General features: G+C 45.9%; 1 protein-coding gene across 1 annotated transcript; it reads left to right on the forward strand.

Annotated features, from left to right (window-relative positions):
• Nucleotides 1–582: 582 nt before the first annotated feature.
• Nucleotides 583–10,618, forward strand: LOC140722499 (cell adhesion molecule CEACAM7-like). Its single transcript, XM_073037221.1, has 9 exons — nt 583–604; nt 676–993; nt 5,215–5,502; nt 6,175–6,298; nt 8,868–8,923; nt 9,325–9,389; nt 9,584–9,625; nt 9,954–9,997; nt 10,370–10,618. Exons 1-9 carry the CDS (start codon nt 583–585, stop codon nt 10,371–10,373), a joined length of 963 nt encoding a protein of 320 aa, XP_072893322.1. The 3' UTR covers nt 10,374–10,618.
• Nucleotides 10,619–15,631: the final 5,013 nt, after the last annotated feature.

A 15,631-nucleotide genomic window follows, 5' to 3' on the forward strand; every position in this document is an offset into this window, starting at 1 on the left:
GCGGAGATCTTCCACGAAGTTCCGCGCCAAAGATCTTAAAGCTGCTCGCCGTTTGCACCACTTCAATGTGGACGTGTGTATGTTCTCCCGGTTTCTCTTTCGTGAAGTCGACAATCAACTCCTTCGTCGTGTTGTCTTTGTGTGCAAAATTGTCGTGGCGGCGCCACGCAGCCAGTCTACCTATCTGGTTGGAAAGTAGTTTTCAGGTAAATGTCACGTGAGCTGGTAGAGGAGGAAAGAAGAGGAGCGAGGACTGAAGGGCCTTCTACATCTTCCGTGTTTCAGGCTCGTTCATTCTCCCCGACACGTTCTCGCTCGGCGATCCATTCAGCTCCGCCTTTTCCGATGACGGGCTGCAGTGATCCGGCCCGGGGACCAGGAAGTGCGGCTCAGTCTCCGAGTGTGACAGAGACAGGCGCTGCTCTCTCGGGATGGCGGGGCTGTCCTTCTCGGCGTTTGTTCTTTGTCTCTTCATTCCCGCGGGTGAGGGTCTCTCTCTCACAGACCGGTAGTGTTCAGAGAACCGACAGAGCGGCGGGTGGTTGCTGTAGAAAATAGATTACGAGAGAAGTTACAGCTTAAATGTCGGTACTTATTGTTCTGTGTAAGTATCTGTGTAGTCCCGAGTCTATCCGCCTCTGTCGCTTTTCCCTGATACGGTTTTCTCTTCCTCAGGTCAGTCTCAGAACTTTACCATCCACGTGGAGCACAGCCGGATAAATGTCCCCGAGGGGGGTGATGCGTTCTTTTCCGTGCGGCCGTCGGCCGCGGTCAGAAGTTGGGTCTGGAGTGTTAAGTATAAAACAGTCGCCTCCTGGTTCAGACAGAAAGTGACTGTTACTAAAGAATACACTTCTCGGGCTGAGTTATTCGCCTCCAACGGGTCGCTTCTGCTGAAGTCGGTGAACAGCGCGGACAGTGGGGATTACCGTGTGGTAATGTTTCCAACCAGCGGCTCCCGGACCACAGCGTTCGTCACTCTGCAAGTCCTCGGTAAGTGAGATTTCGCCGTATTCAGTCACGCATTCCCGGAAGATTACTTGCATTTTATTCCTGTGGTGAAAGAATACAATTTCACCTTTACTGTTTGTTCGTTGCGAAAGAGAAACGATATCGACTTAACAAGACAGAGCCACAGGTTCCAGCCTCCAGTGACATTTACCGGTCCCCCTTTTAGGTCTGGTCGCAACCCCGCTTCAAGTGGCTGCTCCGTTTGTAAACAGAATCTGTGTTTACTGCAGTAAGTTACACTTGGTTCAACGTTCTTTGTCCACTCTCTGTTTTATCGTGGCTTCTGTTCCGAGGAGCCAAAGGACGAAACTCCAGTGCAGGGACAATATTTGTCCGCGGTGAGATTTTCAACCTCATTCCACCAGTGGATTCAGAATCAGAATCAGGTTTATTATCACCGGCACCTGTGGTGAAATTTGTTTAACTTCGCAGCAGCGGTTCAGTGCAATACGTAATACAGAATTAGAAGAAGAGGGAAAAATACTACTACTACTACTAATAATAATGTTACCTAATATTATTATTATTATTATTATTATTATTATTATTATTATTATTGAATTGAGTTACAGTAAACATATATTGATTAGATTATAAACCGTGTTAAAATCCATAAATGATATATATTAAAAAGCGAGGTAGTGTCCAAGGGTTCAATGTCCCATTTCGGAATCGAATGGCAGAATGGAAGAAGCTGTTCCTGAATCTCTGAGTGGTCGCCTTCTGGCCTGCCTGCCTCATATCTGACGGTAACAGTGAGATAGCGGGATGTCCTGGGTTCTGGGTACCTTAGTCATAGACCCCGCCTTTCTGAGACACCACACCTTGAAGATGTCCTGAGTACTTCAGTATTCCTCCAACGAGACATCAGACCGAGCAATTCATTCTGAGACAGTGGCAGATGTTTGTGGAATAGTTCACAAGAATTGATCATTTTTTGAAGAAATTATTGTTTCTGTTCAACACTGACGCTTATGACTCACGGCATCCAATTATCTGACCCGAGCACCAGGAAGTATGGCTCTGTCCCCAGGTATAACAGACACAGGCGCTGCTCTCTCGGACCATATCCCGGATGGTAGTAATGAGACAAGAGCATATCCCGATGGTAGTAATGAGACAAGTGCATGTCCCGGATGGTAGTAATGATACAAGAGCATGTACTGCATGGCAGTAATGAGACAAGAGCATATCCCGGATGGTAGTAATGAGACAAGAGCATATCCCGTATGGTAGTAATGAGACAAGAGCATGTCCTGAATGGCAGTAATGAGACAAGAGCATGTCCAGGATGGTAGTAATGAGACCAGAGCTTATTTCTGATGGTAGGAATGAGACAAGAGCATATCCCGGATGGTAGTAATGAGACGAGAGCATATCCCGACTGGTAGTAATGAGACAAGAGCATATCCAGGATGGTAGTAATGAGACAAGAGCATATTCCGGATGGTGGTAATGAGACAAGAGCATATTCCGGATGGTAGTAATGAGACAAGAGCATATCCCGGATGGTAGTAATGAGACGAGAGCATATCCCGACTGGTAGTAATGAGACAAGAGCATATCCAGGATGGTAGTAATGAGAAGAGACCAGGTCACGGAAGGTGGTAATGAGAAGAGACCAGGTCACGGATAGTAGTAATGAGACGAGACCAGGTCACGGATGGTAGTAATGAGAAGAGACCAGGTCACGGAAGGTTGTAATGAGACGAGACCAGGTCACGGATGGTAGTAATGAGAAGAGACCAGGTCACGGAAGGTGGTAATGAGACGAGACCAGGTCACGGAAGGTTGTAATGAGACGAGACCAGGTCACGGATGGTAGTAATGAGAAGAGACCAGGTCACGGAAGGTGGTAATGAGACGAGACCAGGTCACGGAAGGTGGTAATGAGAAGAGACCAGGTCACGGATGGTAGTAATGAGAAGAGACCAGGTCACGGAAGGTGGTAATGAGACGAGACCAGGTCACAGAAGGTGGTGGCCCTTATTTCTGAACCTGGTATTGTTGAGTGACCACCTTTTCAAGATGTCTTGGATTATGGTGAGGCTTGTACCGTGATGGATGTGATTGTGTACACAGCCCTCTGCAAGCTTTGTCGATCCTGGCCATTGGAGCCTGCTGACCAGAGGGCAATGGAAACAGTCAGAGTGCTACCCTTCTTGCATATTTCCATGTATGACTTATTTTGATTATTCCTACCAAAATATAGCACCTCACTCATATCAGCATTAAATCCCATCTGCCATCGTTCAGCCCACTCTTCCAAAAGGTCTAAATCTCTCTGCAAGCTTTGAAAAGCTACCTCATTATCTAAAACGCCACCTACCTTAGCGTTATCTGCATACTTACTAATCCAATTTATGATGATGTTAAATGCTGAGCTGCAGCCGATGAACAGCGTCCTGTCATTGGTGTTTGCATTGTCCAGGTGACCAATGCACTGAACGCACATAAAACTCTGCGGGAACAGGAGGCTATTCGGCCCTTGATATTCTTCTGCCGTCCTCTATCAGCTCACGTAGCATTTTTCTCAAAACTATTTTCTTGCATATTTCCCGGTCTTTGGTGTCACACCAATACCAAATCTCTTCAATGACGATTAGTCATACATGGTAAATAATATGGCTTTGAAGAATGCAGTAGAACACAGTTATCTAGGAATAATGGTGCATAGTTCCCTGAAGGTGGAATCTCACGTGGATAGGGTGGTGAAGAACGCTTTTGGTATGTTGGCCTTTATAAATCAGAGCATTGAGTATTCGAGTTGGGATGTAGTGTAAAAATTGTACAAGGCATTGGTAAGGCCAAATTTGGAGTACTGTGTACAGTTCTGGTCACCGAATTATAGGAAAGGTGTCAACAAAATAGAGAGAGTACAGAGAAGATTTACTAGAATGTCACCTGGGTTTCAGCATCTAAGTTACAGGAAAAGGTTGAAAAAGTTAGGTCTTTACACTCTGAAGCGTAGAAGTTTGAGGTGGGACTTGATAGAGGTATTTAAATTTATGAGGGGATAGATAGAGTTGATGTGGATAGGCTTTTTCCATTGAGAGTTGGGGAGATTCAAACAAGAGGACATGAGTTGAGAATTAGTGGGCAAAATTTAAGGGTAACAGGAGGGGGAATTTCTTTACTCAGAGAGTGGTAGCTGTGTGGAACGAGCTTCCAGTAGAAGTGGTAGCGGGAGGTTCGGTATTGTAATTTAATGTAAAATTGGATAGGTACATGGACAGGAAAGGAATGGAGGGTTATGATAGATAGATAGATGGATAGATAGATAGATAGATAGATAGATAGATAGAGATAGATAGATAGATAGATAGATAGATAGATAGATAGATAGATAGATACTTTATTCATCCCCATGGGGAAATTCAACATTTTTTCCAATGTCCCATACACTTGTTGTAGCAAAAACTAATTACATACAATACTTAACTCAGTAATAATATGATATGCATCTAAATCACTAACTCAAAAAGCATTAATAATAGCTTTAAAAAAAGTTCTTAAGTCCTGGCAGTTGAATTGTAAAGCCTAATGGCATTGGGGAGTATTGACCTCTTCATCCTGTCTGAGGAGCATTGCATCGATAGTAACCTGTCGCTGAAACTGCTTCTCTGTCTCTGGATGGTGCTATGTAGAGGATGTTCAGGGTTTTCCATAATTGACCGTAGCCTACTCAGCGCCCTTTGCTCAGCTACCGATGTTAAACTCTCTAGTACTTTGCCCACGACAGAGCCCGCCTTCCTTACCAGCTTATTAAGACGTGAGGCGTCCTTCTTCTTAATGCTTCCTCCCCAACACGCCACCACAAAGAAGAGGGCGCTCTCAACAACTGACCTATAGAACATCTTCAGCATCTCACTGCAGACATTGAATGACGCTGAGTGCGGGCCGGTGGGACTAGGTGAGAGTAAGCGTTCGGCACGGACTAGAAGGGCCGAGATGGCCTGTCTCCGTGCTGTAATTGTTACATGGTTACATGGTTAGTATGTTGCTCACCTTAAGTGACAGCTGTAAAACTTTGACCTCTCTGCCGGAATTTAGTTCAGCCTGCAATGTAACCTGATATCGAAAGAAATGGGGGATAAGAGCTGGGAATGGCGAGAATCTTGAGTTGGCGGCAGCCAAATATTGTGCACGTGTTGTAGACCAAAGCAAGTGAAAAACGATTTTGTATTTTAATTGTATTTACAGAGACAGTGAGTGGGGTTGCCGTGGTGACCAATGATTCCACTCCCCTGGAAAACCTCGATACCATCGCACTAAGTTGTGACGCGTCGGGCACTGTTCAGACACGGACATGGTTCAAGGATGACCAACCCATCCAGGAAAACGGCAGAATATTCACATCTCCCGACAAGGCGAAACTGACTGTAATCAATGTGAACAGAAACGACGCAGGGACGTACAAGTGTATCGCCAGCAACACGTTCAGCAGTGGCGCTGGAGAGACTGACGTGCAAGTTTACTGCGGGTGCACTGGTAAACATGAACCTTCATTTTTTTTTATCGGAGAGGATTATAATCAACATATTTCCTCATTTTTGTAGATGGGCCAAAGGAGGTCAGAATTGTATCGGAGCGTCTAGTTGTTTAAAATATTGTGTTAAACCTGAAATTGCTCTGTCAGTCCCCTGGGGTATATATTCATGGTATAACGGGAACAATCTCCTGCAGTCGGGGCAGGAACTCACCCTTGTGTCAGGGAGCTGGGTGACCGACGGGAATTATACATCTCGGGTTTCTAACGGCGTAACCAAGAGCAGTTTTAATCTTACTGTCGAGTTTACCAAAGTGAGTTAAAGTCTCTCTCGCTGTTGCACAGAAACACGATGATCATAGATCCAAACTTTTCCCTTTCCAAACTCCTCACTCCACGCTCCTATCCGGATAAAAATATAAGAATAATTTTTAAAATGTTCCCTTAACGATGGCAGAAGCTTTGCATGTCGGATGGAGAAGCTAAAATGACTTCTCCATTCACAAGGCACCCACTAATTTAAATTCACAGCATCCATTCAGAACGGATAAGTTTTATTCGTGTTTGAGAATACCGTTGTTAGAATCACAGGCAGATTAAAATCCATTTGACACCGAAAAAGACGGGTTTGCGCAATGTATGATACATATTTGGGTTTTTTTTGTGTGTGTTAGACCCAGAAACAGGCGACAATTTCACCCTGGGCGCTGGCGCGATCGTGGGCATTGTACTGGGTTCTCTTGCCGGAGGTCTGATCGGCGGAGTCTGCGCATGGTTGTTCGCACGGAAAATTGGCGGGTAAATGCCCTTTTCTCCGAATATCGCTTCTTCTTCTTCTAGTTATTGCAGGAGATCTTTATTTTGCAGGAGTGGGATATTGGAAGGTTTAACGGGAACCGGTGACCGAAGCAAGTTACACAAGCCGGAGCTGGAGGAAACTGGCGAGTCGGGCATTACTGGTGGGGGAACATGAACCGACGGCCTTTGTGGAAGGAGATTGTTGCTCGGTAGTGACAGGAAAGAGGGGCAACAAAGTGGTAGGGCAGCGGTTGGAGCAAGCGCTGACAGGCTCGATGGATCGACAGGGGAGTGAGGTGACGGACAGGTCATGATGCGAGTGAGTGGGAATCGTGGGAAATGCTGAGTGGTGAGAACAGGGGTGATGGTGGCTGATCGATTCAGAGAAGAGTGGAACAGGTCCGTGTTTACTGGAGGATAGAATAGAAAATCTGATGCTCTCAGAATTCGATGGTCAGAGGATTGGCGTTAATAGTCCATCCTCAGATGCAGATAATAGATGCTGATGTTTGACGGCTGCTTGTGAAGTTGCAGGAACAACGTAATGGACGATAATAGTATTCAACCAGAAGGACAGAATGGACTGAGTCCCTTTCGGCCACGTTGGGGAAATCTGCAGTGATTGTCCAGGACGAATTAATCGAAAGATTCTGGCATTGTAGCGGATGACTGGAACACGGCAAATGTTACTCCGCTGTTTAAGAAGGGTGGGAGGCAGCAGAAAGGAGACTTTTGACATGTTAGACTGACATCAGTGGCTGGTGAGTTGCTGGAATCGGTTGTTAGGGATCAGATTACAGAGTACCGGGTAGCACTTGACAAGCCAGTATGGATTTCTGGCCGGACAAACCTACTGTAATTCTTTGAGGAAATTACAAGCAGGGTCGATAAGGAACTGCAATAGACGTGGTGTACTTGGATTTTCAGAAGGTCTTTGACAAGGTGCCGCACATGAGGCTGCTCACCAGGTTAAGAGCCAATGGACCGACAGGGAAGATACTAGTGTGGGTGGAGCATTTGCTACTCGGCAGAAAACAGAGAGTGGGAATAAAGGGATCCTATTCTGACCGGCTGCTGATTACTAGTGGAGATCCACAGGGCTCGGTGCTGGGACGGCTGCTTTTTACGTTGTATGTCAATGATGTGGACTGAGGGATTAATAGATTTGCGGCTAAGTTTGCCCTTGATACAAAGATAGGTGGATGAACCGGTAGCGTTCAGGAAACAGAGAGCCTGCAGAGAGAGCTAAATAGTTTAGGGGAATGGGCAAAGAAGCGGCAAATGAAATACGATGTGGGGAAGTGTACGGTCATGCACTTTGGTGGAAGAAATAAACGGGCAGACTATTATTTAGATGGCGTGAGAATTAAAACTCCAGTGATGCAAATGGACTTGGGAGTCCTTGTGCAAGATACCCTAAAGGTTAACCTCCAGGTTGAGTCGGTGGTGAAGAAGGTGAATGCAATGTTTGTATTCATTTCTGGAAGTATAGAATATAAGAGCAGGGATGTGATGTTGAGGCTCGATAAGGCACTCGTGAGATCACACTGGGAGCATTGTCTGCAGTCTTGGGCTCCTTATTTTTATAAAGGGTGTACTGACATTGGAGAGTGTTCAGAGAGGATTCACGGGAATGATTCCAGGAATGAAAGTGTTACCGTTTGGGGAAGGTCTGGGTTGTATTCCCTGGAGTTCAGGGGAATGAGCGGGGGAGGGGTGGAGGAGGGTGAGGATTTCATAGAAACATTCCGAATGTTGAAAGGCCTGAACAGATTAGATATGGCAAAGTTATTTCCCACGGTAGGGGAGTCTCGGACAAGAGGGCACGACTTCAGGATTCAGCACGTCCTTTTAGAACTGGGATGCGGAGAAATTTCTTTCATCAGAGGGGGGTAAATCTGTGGAATCTGTTGCCACGAGCGGCTGTGGAGGCCAAGTCATTGTATGCATTTAAGACAGAGATCGATAGGTTCTAGATTAGCCAGGGCATCAAAGGGTATGGGGTGAAAGCAGGGGACAGGGGACGACTGGAAGAATTGGGTCAGCCCAGGATTGAATGGCGGAACAGACCCGCTGAGCCGAATGGCCTACTTCTGCTCCTATATCTTATGGTCTTAGAGTCTTTCGGTGGGATGAACGAGGATGAAAGATATTCATAAAGGACAGTGTTGTAAACGGGAACAGGATCGGGGGAACAAGAGTTTATCTTCCCAAGGACATGTTAAATTGATCAGCAGGTCCGGAATTATCCCACAGATCAGGGGTCACCTGTGGTCAGAATCAGCATTGAGCTTTCCCCCTGAAATGGGAACATTTGTCTGAAAGACACTTTCCCCTGGAAAACTGTGATCCAATTGGCCAAAACAATTCTTTCTCTGTTAAACCCATTGTGGTCACTGTTGTTGAGATCGAGTAGGCCTAGAATCGGCATCCGATAACCGGGACAGTATCAAGGAGTAACCGGGGAGAATGCAATGGAATGATTGGAGCCGTTCTCATTCTGTGTATCAGTGCAGGAAAGTCAACTCCTCTGGAATTCATGTTTTGAACATTGTTTCTGTTCATTCAGGATCAAAGATCCCCCACAATCCCAAAACGACACGAGCATCGATTCCGGACGAAACAGTGAGTGAACTGCATTTCAACTGTTCTATTTCTGAACCCATGGAAATCTTAACATTTCATTTAAATATGGGAGTTCCTAGTGCACAGAATCTGCAGGTTTTCATTCGAGCGAATGGTCACGAATAATGCTCCTTGGGTGTTGTTGGGTTGTCCAATTAAATAAGCAGACATTTTCAACTCAGGATTACAATATCATTGGAGGGACGGTATGGTATTTTCCTTTCTGTATCTGACCTAAATTATTGGCCGTCTATACCGGGGATTACCTGTCTCTGGCGTTTGTGGGAATGTAGTTCATGCTATCGCTGGCATTTTGTTTTGTGGCCGGATTGACATCCGCTGTATTAACAACGGCCCATGATGCTCTTCACCGCTATGACGTATCTGTATTGTTCCCGCAGGCACCTTGAATACAAACACCGTGAACGCATCGGGAACCTATGAAAATTTCTCAAGGAATGAACAGGTTGGATCTTTGTATTATGTTCATGATCTCAGTCATTGTTTGAAAGATGAGAAGATAAGTAATGTGATGGGTCGCGTCCGAGCAGCAGTGAATGTGAAGATTGATACCCTGGGGTTTACCTGTGGAGAGTCAGAATACAATTGTCGAGCGCAAGGTTAAACGTCACAATAGAAGTCTTTAATTTCTCTTTTCAGGGCGCAAGGATTAATGCAGAAGATGGAAACTCCACTTACACGGTGAGGGAATTATTTGCGTTATTCCCTTTTAGATGTAATTGTTTCCACTTCACACAGTAAGAAACAGACCCTGAAGTGAGACATTCGACAGCGAGAATGACGTCGGAGAGGCGGAAATGGGGGCCGCAGAAATGGCGGATGAACTATGAAGTATCATGTGTTAGTCTGGACTGTGGAGCACAGCCTGGTCCCTCTGTCCCACGGTCTTTACGAGCCGATTTGTTACATGTGTCCAAGTCCTTTTCGGTGTCCTTCCAATTCTCCTCTCTCACAGACTGCGTTTGTTATTAACTTTTGCTAATCACAATGATTTACTTCCGTTTAACAGGGACTGGTTCTGGGCGATCGATCTGCTTACGGTGATCTGAAGAGGTAAGTGAGCAGAACATGAGGCTGTCGATGCCAAATGTGACTTGCAAAGCGAACGTGTCCATTATTGCCAAGCCGATGAGTTGAGCAGAGCCCCGAATGTGAGTGATTCCAAGTTACCCAGTGATTAACAGATGAGAGACATGTAAAACCGTGGGACTGGAGTCAGGCGGCGACGGGCAGCAAGTCATTGCTATTCAGAGGAATAATTGTCCTGGGCTTGTGTCCTTGCGAAACAGATAAATTGTCTGAAAATTCTCATTGACACGATGTCCGATGCCAAAGAAGGAAATATCGCCCGTATTTTGACTCATCAACTTTATTTCCTTCCGGTTTCTGAGATAGCCAACATGAATTGTTTATTTATTCCCTCAGATGACGTCACTGGTGAATGGAAGAGGACGGTTGGCCGGGAATTCACACATGAGAAGGACAACCCTGGTGGAAGGAGCCACCGTGCAAAACATCTCTTACTTTTTATATACAAGCGTTATCCATGTCTCCGTCATATCTCTCTCGAGTGTCACATCTTCACTCCGAGACATCACTGAAGGGTGTGACTCATATTTTTATCGCAGCGGCTTAGTTCTCTCACCGCAACCCGGACTCCTCCAGCCCATGATAGGTAGCCTCATCCTTCCACCGACACTTGCCCTCTCAAATTTGCTGTGCGTTACGATCTCAATAATTTCATTGCCCACATTATAGGCGGTTCCGTTTCTATAGACGTTTCGCTCAGATCTGAAACGTAGCAGTGTGTGACCCTCAACCTTCAGACTAGCCTCTATTTTATCTTGTCCGGGATCCTGGAGCATCAGCTGAAGGGGTCACGTGACAATAATTCCAATGATTTCATCCGTCCCGTCCCGGCTCTTCGTATTTGCAAGTTATAAGAATTAGCTCACTGAATACTGAGCGATATGATGACATCCAGCCCTATTTGTTTTGGGATCATTCTCAAATGTTCAATGTTTCAAAGGTACAATCTAATGCCAGAAAATTGTGTAAAATATACATCCTGAGATGCTTTTTCTTCGCAACCATCCACGAAAACTGAGGAGTGCCCCAAAGAATGAAGGGGAGTTGAACGTTAGAACCCCAAAGTCCCCCCGAGATCCCCCCTCCTGCCCGTAGGCGCCAGCGAGCAACAATCCCCTCTCCCTCTCCCCACCGGCAAAAACAAACACATCGGCGCCGCCGCCGAGCACTCAAGCGTGAGCAAAGCGACAGCAAAGACACAGACCTGCGGTTACCCCGAAGACTTGGCGTCTCACTCGGTATTCGACATACCACAGGTTCTCTGAATAATAATGGAGGAAGAACTGCCCCCATTTTCCCACCTTGACGGGAATGGCCACCCCGATGCCCTTTTCTACAGCCAGCAGCTGCCTGCGACCACTTTCTCACCTTCGGCCGCACACCGCGGTCACAGAGGCACAAATGCATTTTGACAGCGCGGGAGGTGCGGGTGTGGGGGTTACGAGCATGGGCTTGTAGAAGGGATTTTCCAGGCAATGGCAAATACAGAGTTAGCGGTCGGGTTTGGTGAATAAACAACATAGTAACGCAATCAAGGAGTCTTGGAAAGAATGGTAATGCTTTGTGGTGACAAATACAATGAGAATTACAAAATACTGTCCCAGACCATGACCGTGAGTAGAACATTAATACTAGGATGCCGTGTTTGAGGTGTCTGAAATATTGACAAAATGCAACACTCGATCGGTGATTGAATAAACGCGCGGATGTCTGGTGGGATTGCAGAAGGTGCATCCTTTGTTGTTGAACATGTGTCTCGTCAACGCTGTTATTCTCATGCATTATAAGCGGCTGGTGCATGGATGTGTCATGGGCGCTCAGGTAAAATGGCTCCGAGTTAGAAACACCATTCCTTTGCGTTTCCGTAGATGCTATCTGACCAATTGGCTTTGTCCTGGATTGTATAATTTGTATCAGAAAACATTTTAAATCATATTCAACTCAGATGGGGACCATAGCGCAGCTGGTCGCAGGTTAACTGGCCTTTGTCAGATCATATTAAATAGGAACTTCAAATGACCATTTCCCCTGCTCCCTGACTAACCCATCACTCAAAAACCACGCGGCTGATTGGCCAGAAGCTTTGATGTCATTTTCCAACTTTACCCCTTAGTGTCCAAATTTCATTCAAACTATCCGTCCTAAATATCGTCTGAATTTCAAACCCACTCTCTCTTCGTCAGAAATGAAAAGAACACTCCAGTGGGCATAGATAGGGTGGATAGTCAGTACCTGTTTGCCAGGGCACCAAAAGCAAACACCAGAGGGCATTTGTCCAAAATTCAGGGAGGGAAGTTTAGGGGAGACATCAGGGGTAAGTTTTTTACACAGAGAGTTGTGAGTGCCTGGAATGACTTGCCAGGGATGCTGGTGGAGGGTAAAACATTAGGGGTATTTAAGAGCCTCTTGGACAGGAACATGGATGAAAAAAAATGTAGGGTTATGGGGTCGTATGGGTTTAATACTTTTTTGAGGATTATATGGGTCAGCACAGCATGGAGGGCTGAAGGGCCTGTACTGTGCTGTAGTGTCCTGTGGTTCTATGGTTCTATTAACACAAACACGCACCAGATCCACTTCAGATTCTGGAGGGTCAGTATGAGGCGGCGGAGAGCGGGGACAGATCCGTCTGTGCTTCCCGACCTACCTGTTATCTTTCAGTGTCGACACTAACTGTCCAATAAACTTGATTGTTCTTGTTCTCACTCTGTCTGCCTCTCCATTTCTTCCTCCCTCTCCCTGTGCCCGATGTTTTTTTTTCCCGGAGGTCGGCCCCTCCCTCTCGGATGTGGGGGTGCGGGACGGGTTTGGTGGGAGGGGGCAGGAGGGAGTCGATCCGTAAACGGGACCTCTTCTCCCGCCGTCCCATCTCGCGAAAGACCCGGAGCAGCGGCGACCCCTCCCGGCCAGGGCTGGGACTGCGGCCGGTGTTCGGACGGGCGGAGGGGGTGGCATCAAAAAATCTTGAGGCGCAAATAGATTTGGGAGTCCTGCAGCAGGATTCCCTCAAGGTTCACTTGCCGCTTGAGGAAGGCAAATGCAACGACGGCGTCCATTTCAAGTGGTCTAGGAATATAAAAAAGCAAGATTCATCTATGGACAGGCTGCAGAGTTGGGCAGAAAAATGGCAGATGGAGTTCAATCCGGACGAGTGTGAGGTGATGCATTTTGGATAGACAAACCAGAAGACTGAGTACAGGATTAATGGTCAGTTACTTAAGAGTGTGGATGAACAAAGGGACCTTGGGGTACAAATCCATACATCCCTCAAGGTCGCTGCACAGGCTGATAGGGTAGGTAAGAAGGCCTATGGGATGCTAGGCTTCATAAACTGGGGGATTGAGTTCAAGAGTAGAGAGGTCATGTTGCAACTCTACAAATCTCTGGTGAAATCGCACTTAGAGTATTGTGTTCAGTTCTGGTCACCTCATGATAGGAAGGATGTGGAAGCTGTGGAGAGGCTGCAGAGGAGATTTACCAGGGTGGATTGGAGAACAAGTCATATGAAGCACGGTTAGCAGATCTAGGACTTTTCTCTTTGGAGTGTAGAAGGACGAGAGGGGACTTGATAGAGGTCTACAATATTATGAGAGGCATAGAAAGGGTGGATAGCCAGTACCTGTTTCCCAGGGCACCAACAGCAAACGCCAGACGGTATAGATAGATAGATAGATAGATAGATAGATAGATAGATAGATAGATAGATAGATAGATAGATAGATAGATAGATAGATAGATAGATACTTTATTCATCCCCATGGGGAAATTCAACTTTTTCTTCCAATGTCCCATATACTTGTTGTAGCAAAACTAATTACATACAATACTTAACTCAGTAAAAAATATGATATGCATCTAAATCACTATCTCATTTAGGGGAGACATCAGGGGTAAGTTTTTTACACAGAGGGTTGTGAGTGACTGGAATGACTTGCCAGGGCTGCTGGTGGAGGCTAAAACATTAGGGCTATTTAAGAGCCTCTTGAACAGGCACATGGATGAAAGAAAAATGGAGGGTTATGGAGTGGTGTGGGTTTAGTACATTTTTTGAGGATTATTTGGGTCGGCACAACATGGAAAGCTGAAGGCCTCTACTGTGCTGTAGTGTTCTATGGTTCTAAATAGATTGGTAACAGACGCTGTTAATAACTTATTCCTTCTTTGTGACTGACTCCCTATGTTGAGGGCCGTGAACCCTGTCTGCAGTGCAATCAGGAGCTGTACATCTGTGCTCTTGTCCAACCAAGTCCCCGCAAGTTCCCACGTGGTTCACTGTGGTGACTTCATTACTGGCAAATCCGAACTGCATCTGACAAATACTCATCAGTTAATTGTTCCCAAAACACGTTTAAACGAGTTGCAATTTCTTCAATGACTTACTTTAAATCATAAAGGATATCGGGCGGACTGCTGAGGTTAACGCACTTACATTTCCAAAGTGAACTCAGGTCGGCCAGTCGGCAGATAGGGCCTGTTCCCCTGCTTCAGGAGATCTCGGCCGATCAGACTGCAGCCTCAGACTTACAGTTGGTGGGCATCAGAAACGGACGGACACGACTGCACTTTGTGATAACTAACACCGTAACTGCCATATCTTTGCCAGCTTGCAGAAGTGAATTGGAGACGTGAACCAGAACTCGTTTACGTGGAGTTTCTCTGCTCCAATTTGAGAGACACCACACTGAAACAAAAACAATTCCGCTACAGCCACAGTTCTGAGATGCCCAATCTGTGTAATCTGCGCTGGCCTTCAGCAAAAGGCAGCTTTGCAAATAACAATATTTAGAAAAGATGTTTAAGGGTTAAAATGCTGTGCTTTGCAAACGAGCTCACAGAGGTAAATTGAGGAAGAAAACAATTGGCAGAGGAAGTTGACGAATATTGTTTTGTACTTGTGGGAGAGCAGGTGCGGAGAGAAAGCATTTATTTATAAGCACGACTCTTGGATGTGAACCAGAACTTGTTTACTCTGAGACTTTCCATGTTCCAGTTTGAGAGAGACCACACTGAAAAAAATATCTCCCCACAGCTAAAGTTCTAAAGATTCCCAATCTATATAAACTCTGCTTGCCTTCAACCAAAGCCAGCTTTTCAATTGTAAATGTTTAGAAAATATTGTCAAGGGTCAAACTTCGGTTCTTTGCAAAAGGGCGCACAGAAGTAAAATGAGGAAGAAGGTAAATAGCTGAGGAGGTTGGCGTATATTGTTTTCTACTTGTGGGGAAGGCGGAACTTTGTGGGGGAACAGGTGCGGAGAGAAAGCAGAGTCTAAAGGAAATTGACATCGGTTTATAAGCACGACTCTTGTATCTGAGCCTCTGCAACAGGAGGTTTCACAAGGTCTGACAATGGAGTGTGTGGATCCCTTTGTTGTCCTCCTCTCCAATTCCTTATTTTTTTACCGAAGTTATTTCAGAGCGCCGTGAGGGAGACTTCGCTATTTCATGAAAGCGGAAGAGGAGAAATGGAGAAGTCAGGCGAGGGTAGTTTCATATCTGGATTTTGGAATCTGCAGCGGCGTGTTGCTGAGGGAAGAGTAACTAAGAGTACAGCGGGTCACGAACAAGATCTATTAATGGAAAGGTCAGGAGAGAGAGT

Source organism: Hemitrygon akajei, unplaced genomic scaffold (assembly GCF_048418815.1).
Source record: "Hemitrygon akajei unplaced genomic scaffold, sHemAka1.3 Scf000078, whole genome shotgun sequence".
Taxonomy (NCBI): Eukaryota; Metazoa; Chordata; class Chondrichthyes; order Myliobatiformes; family Dasyatidae; genus Hemitrygon; species Hemitrygon akajei.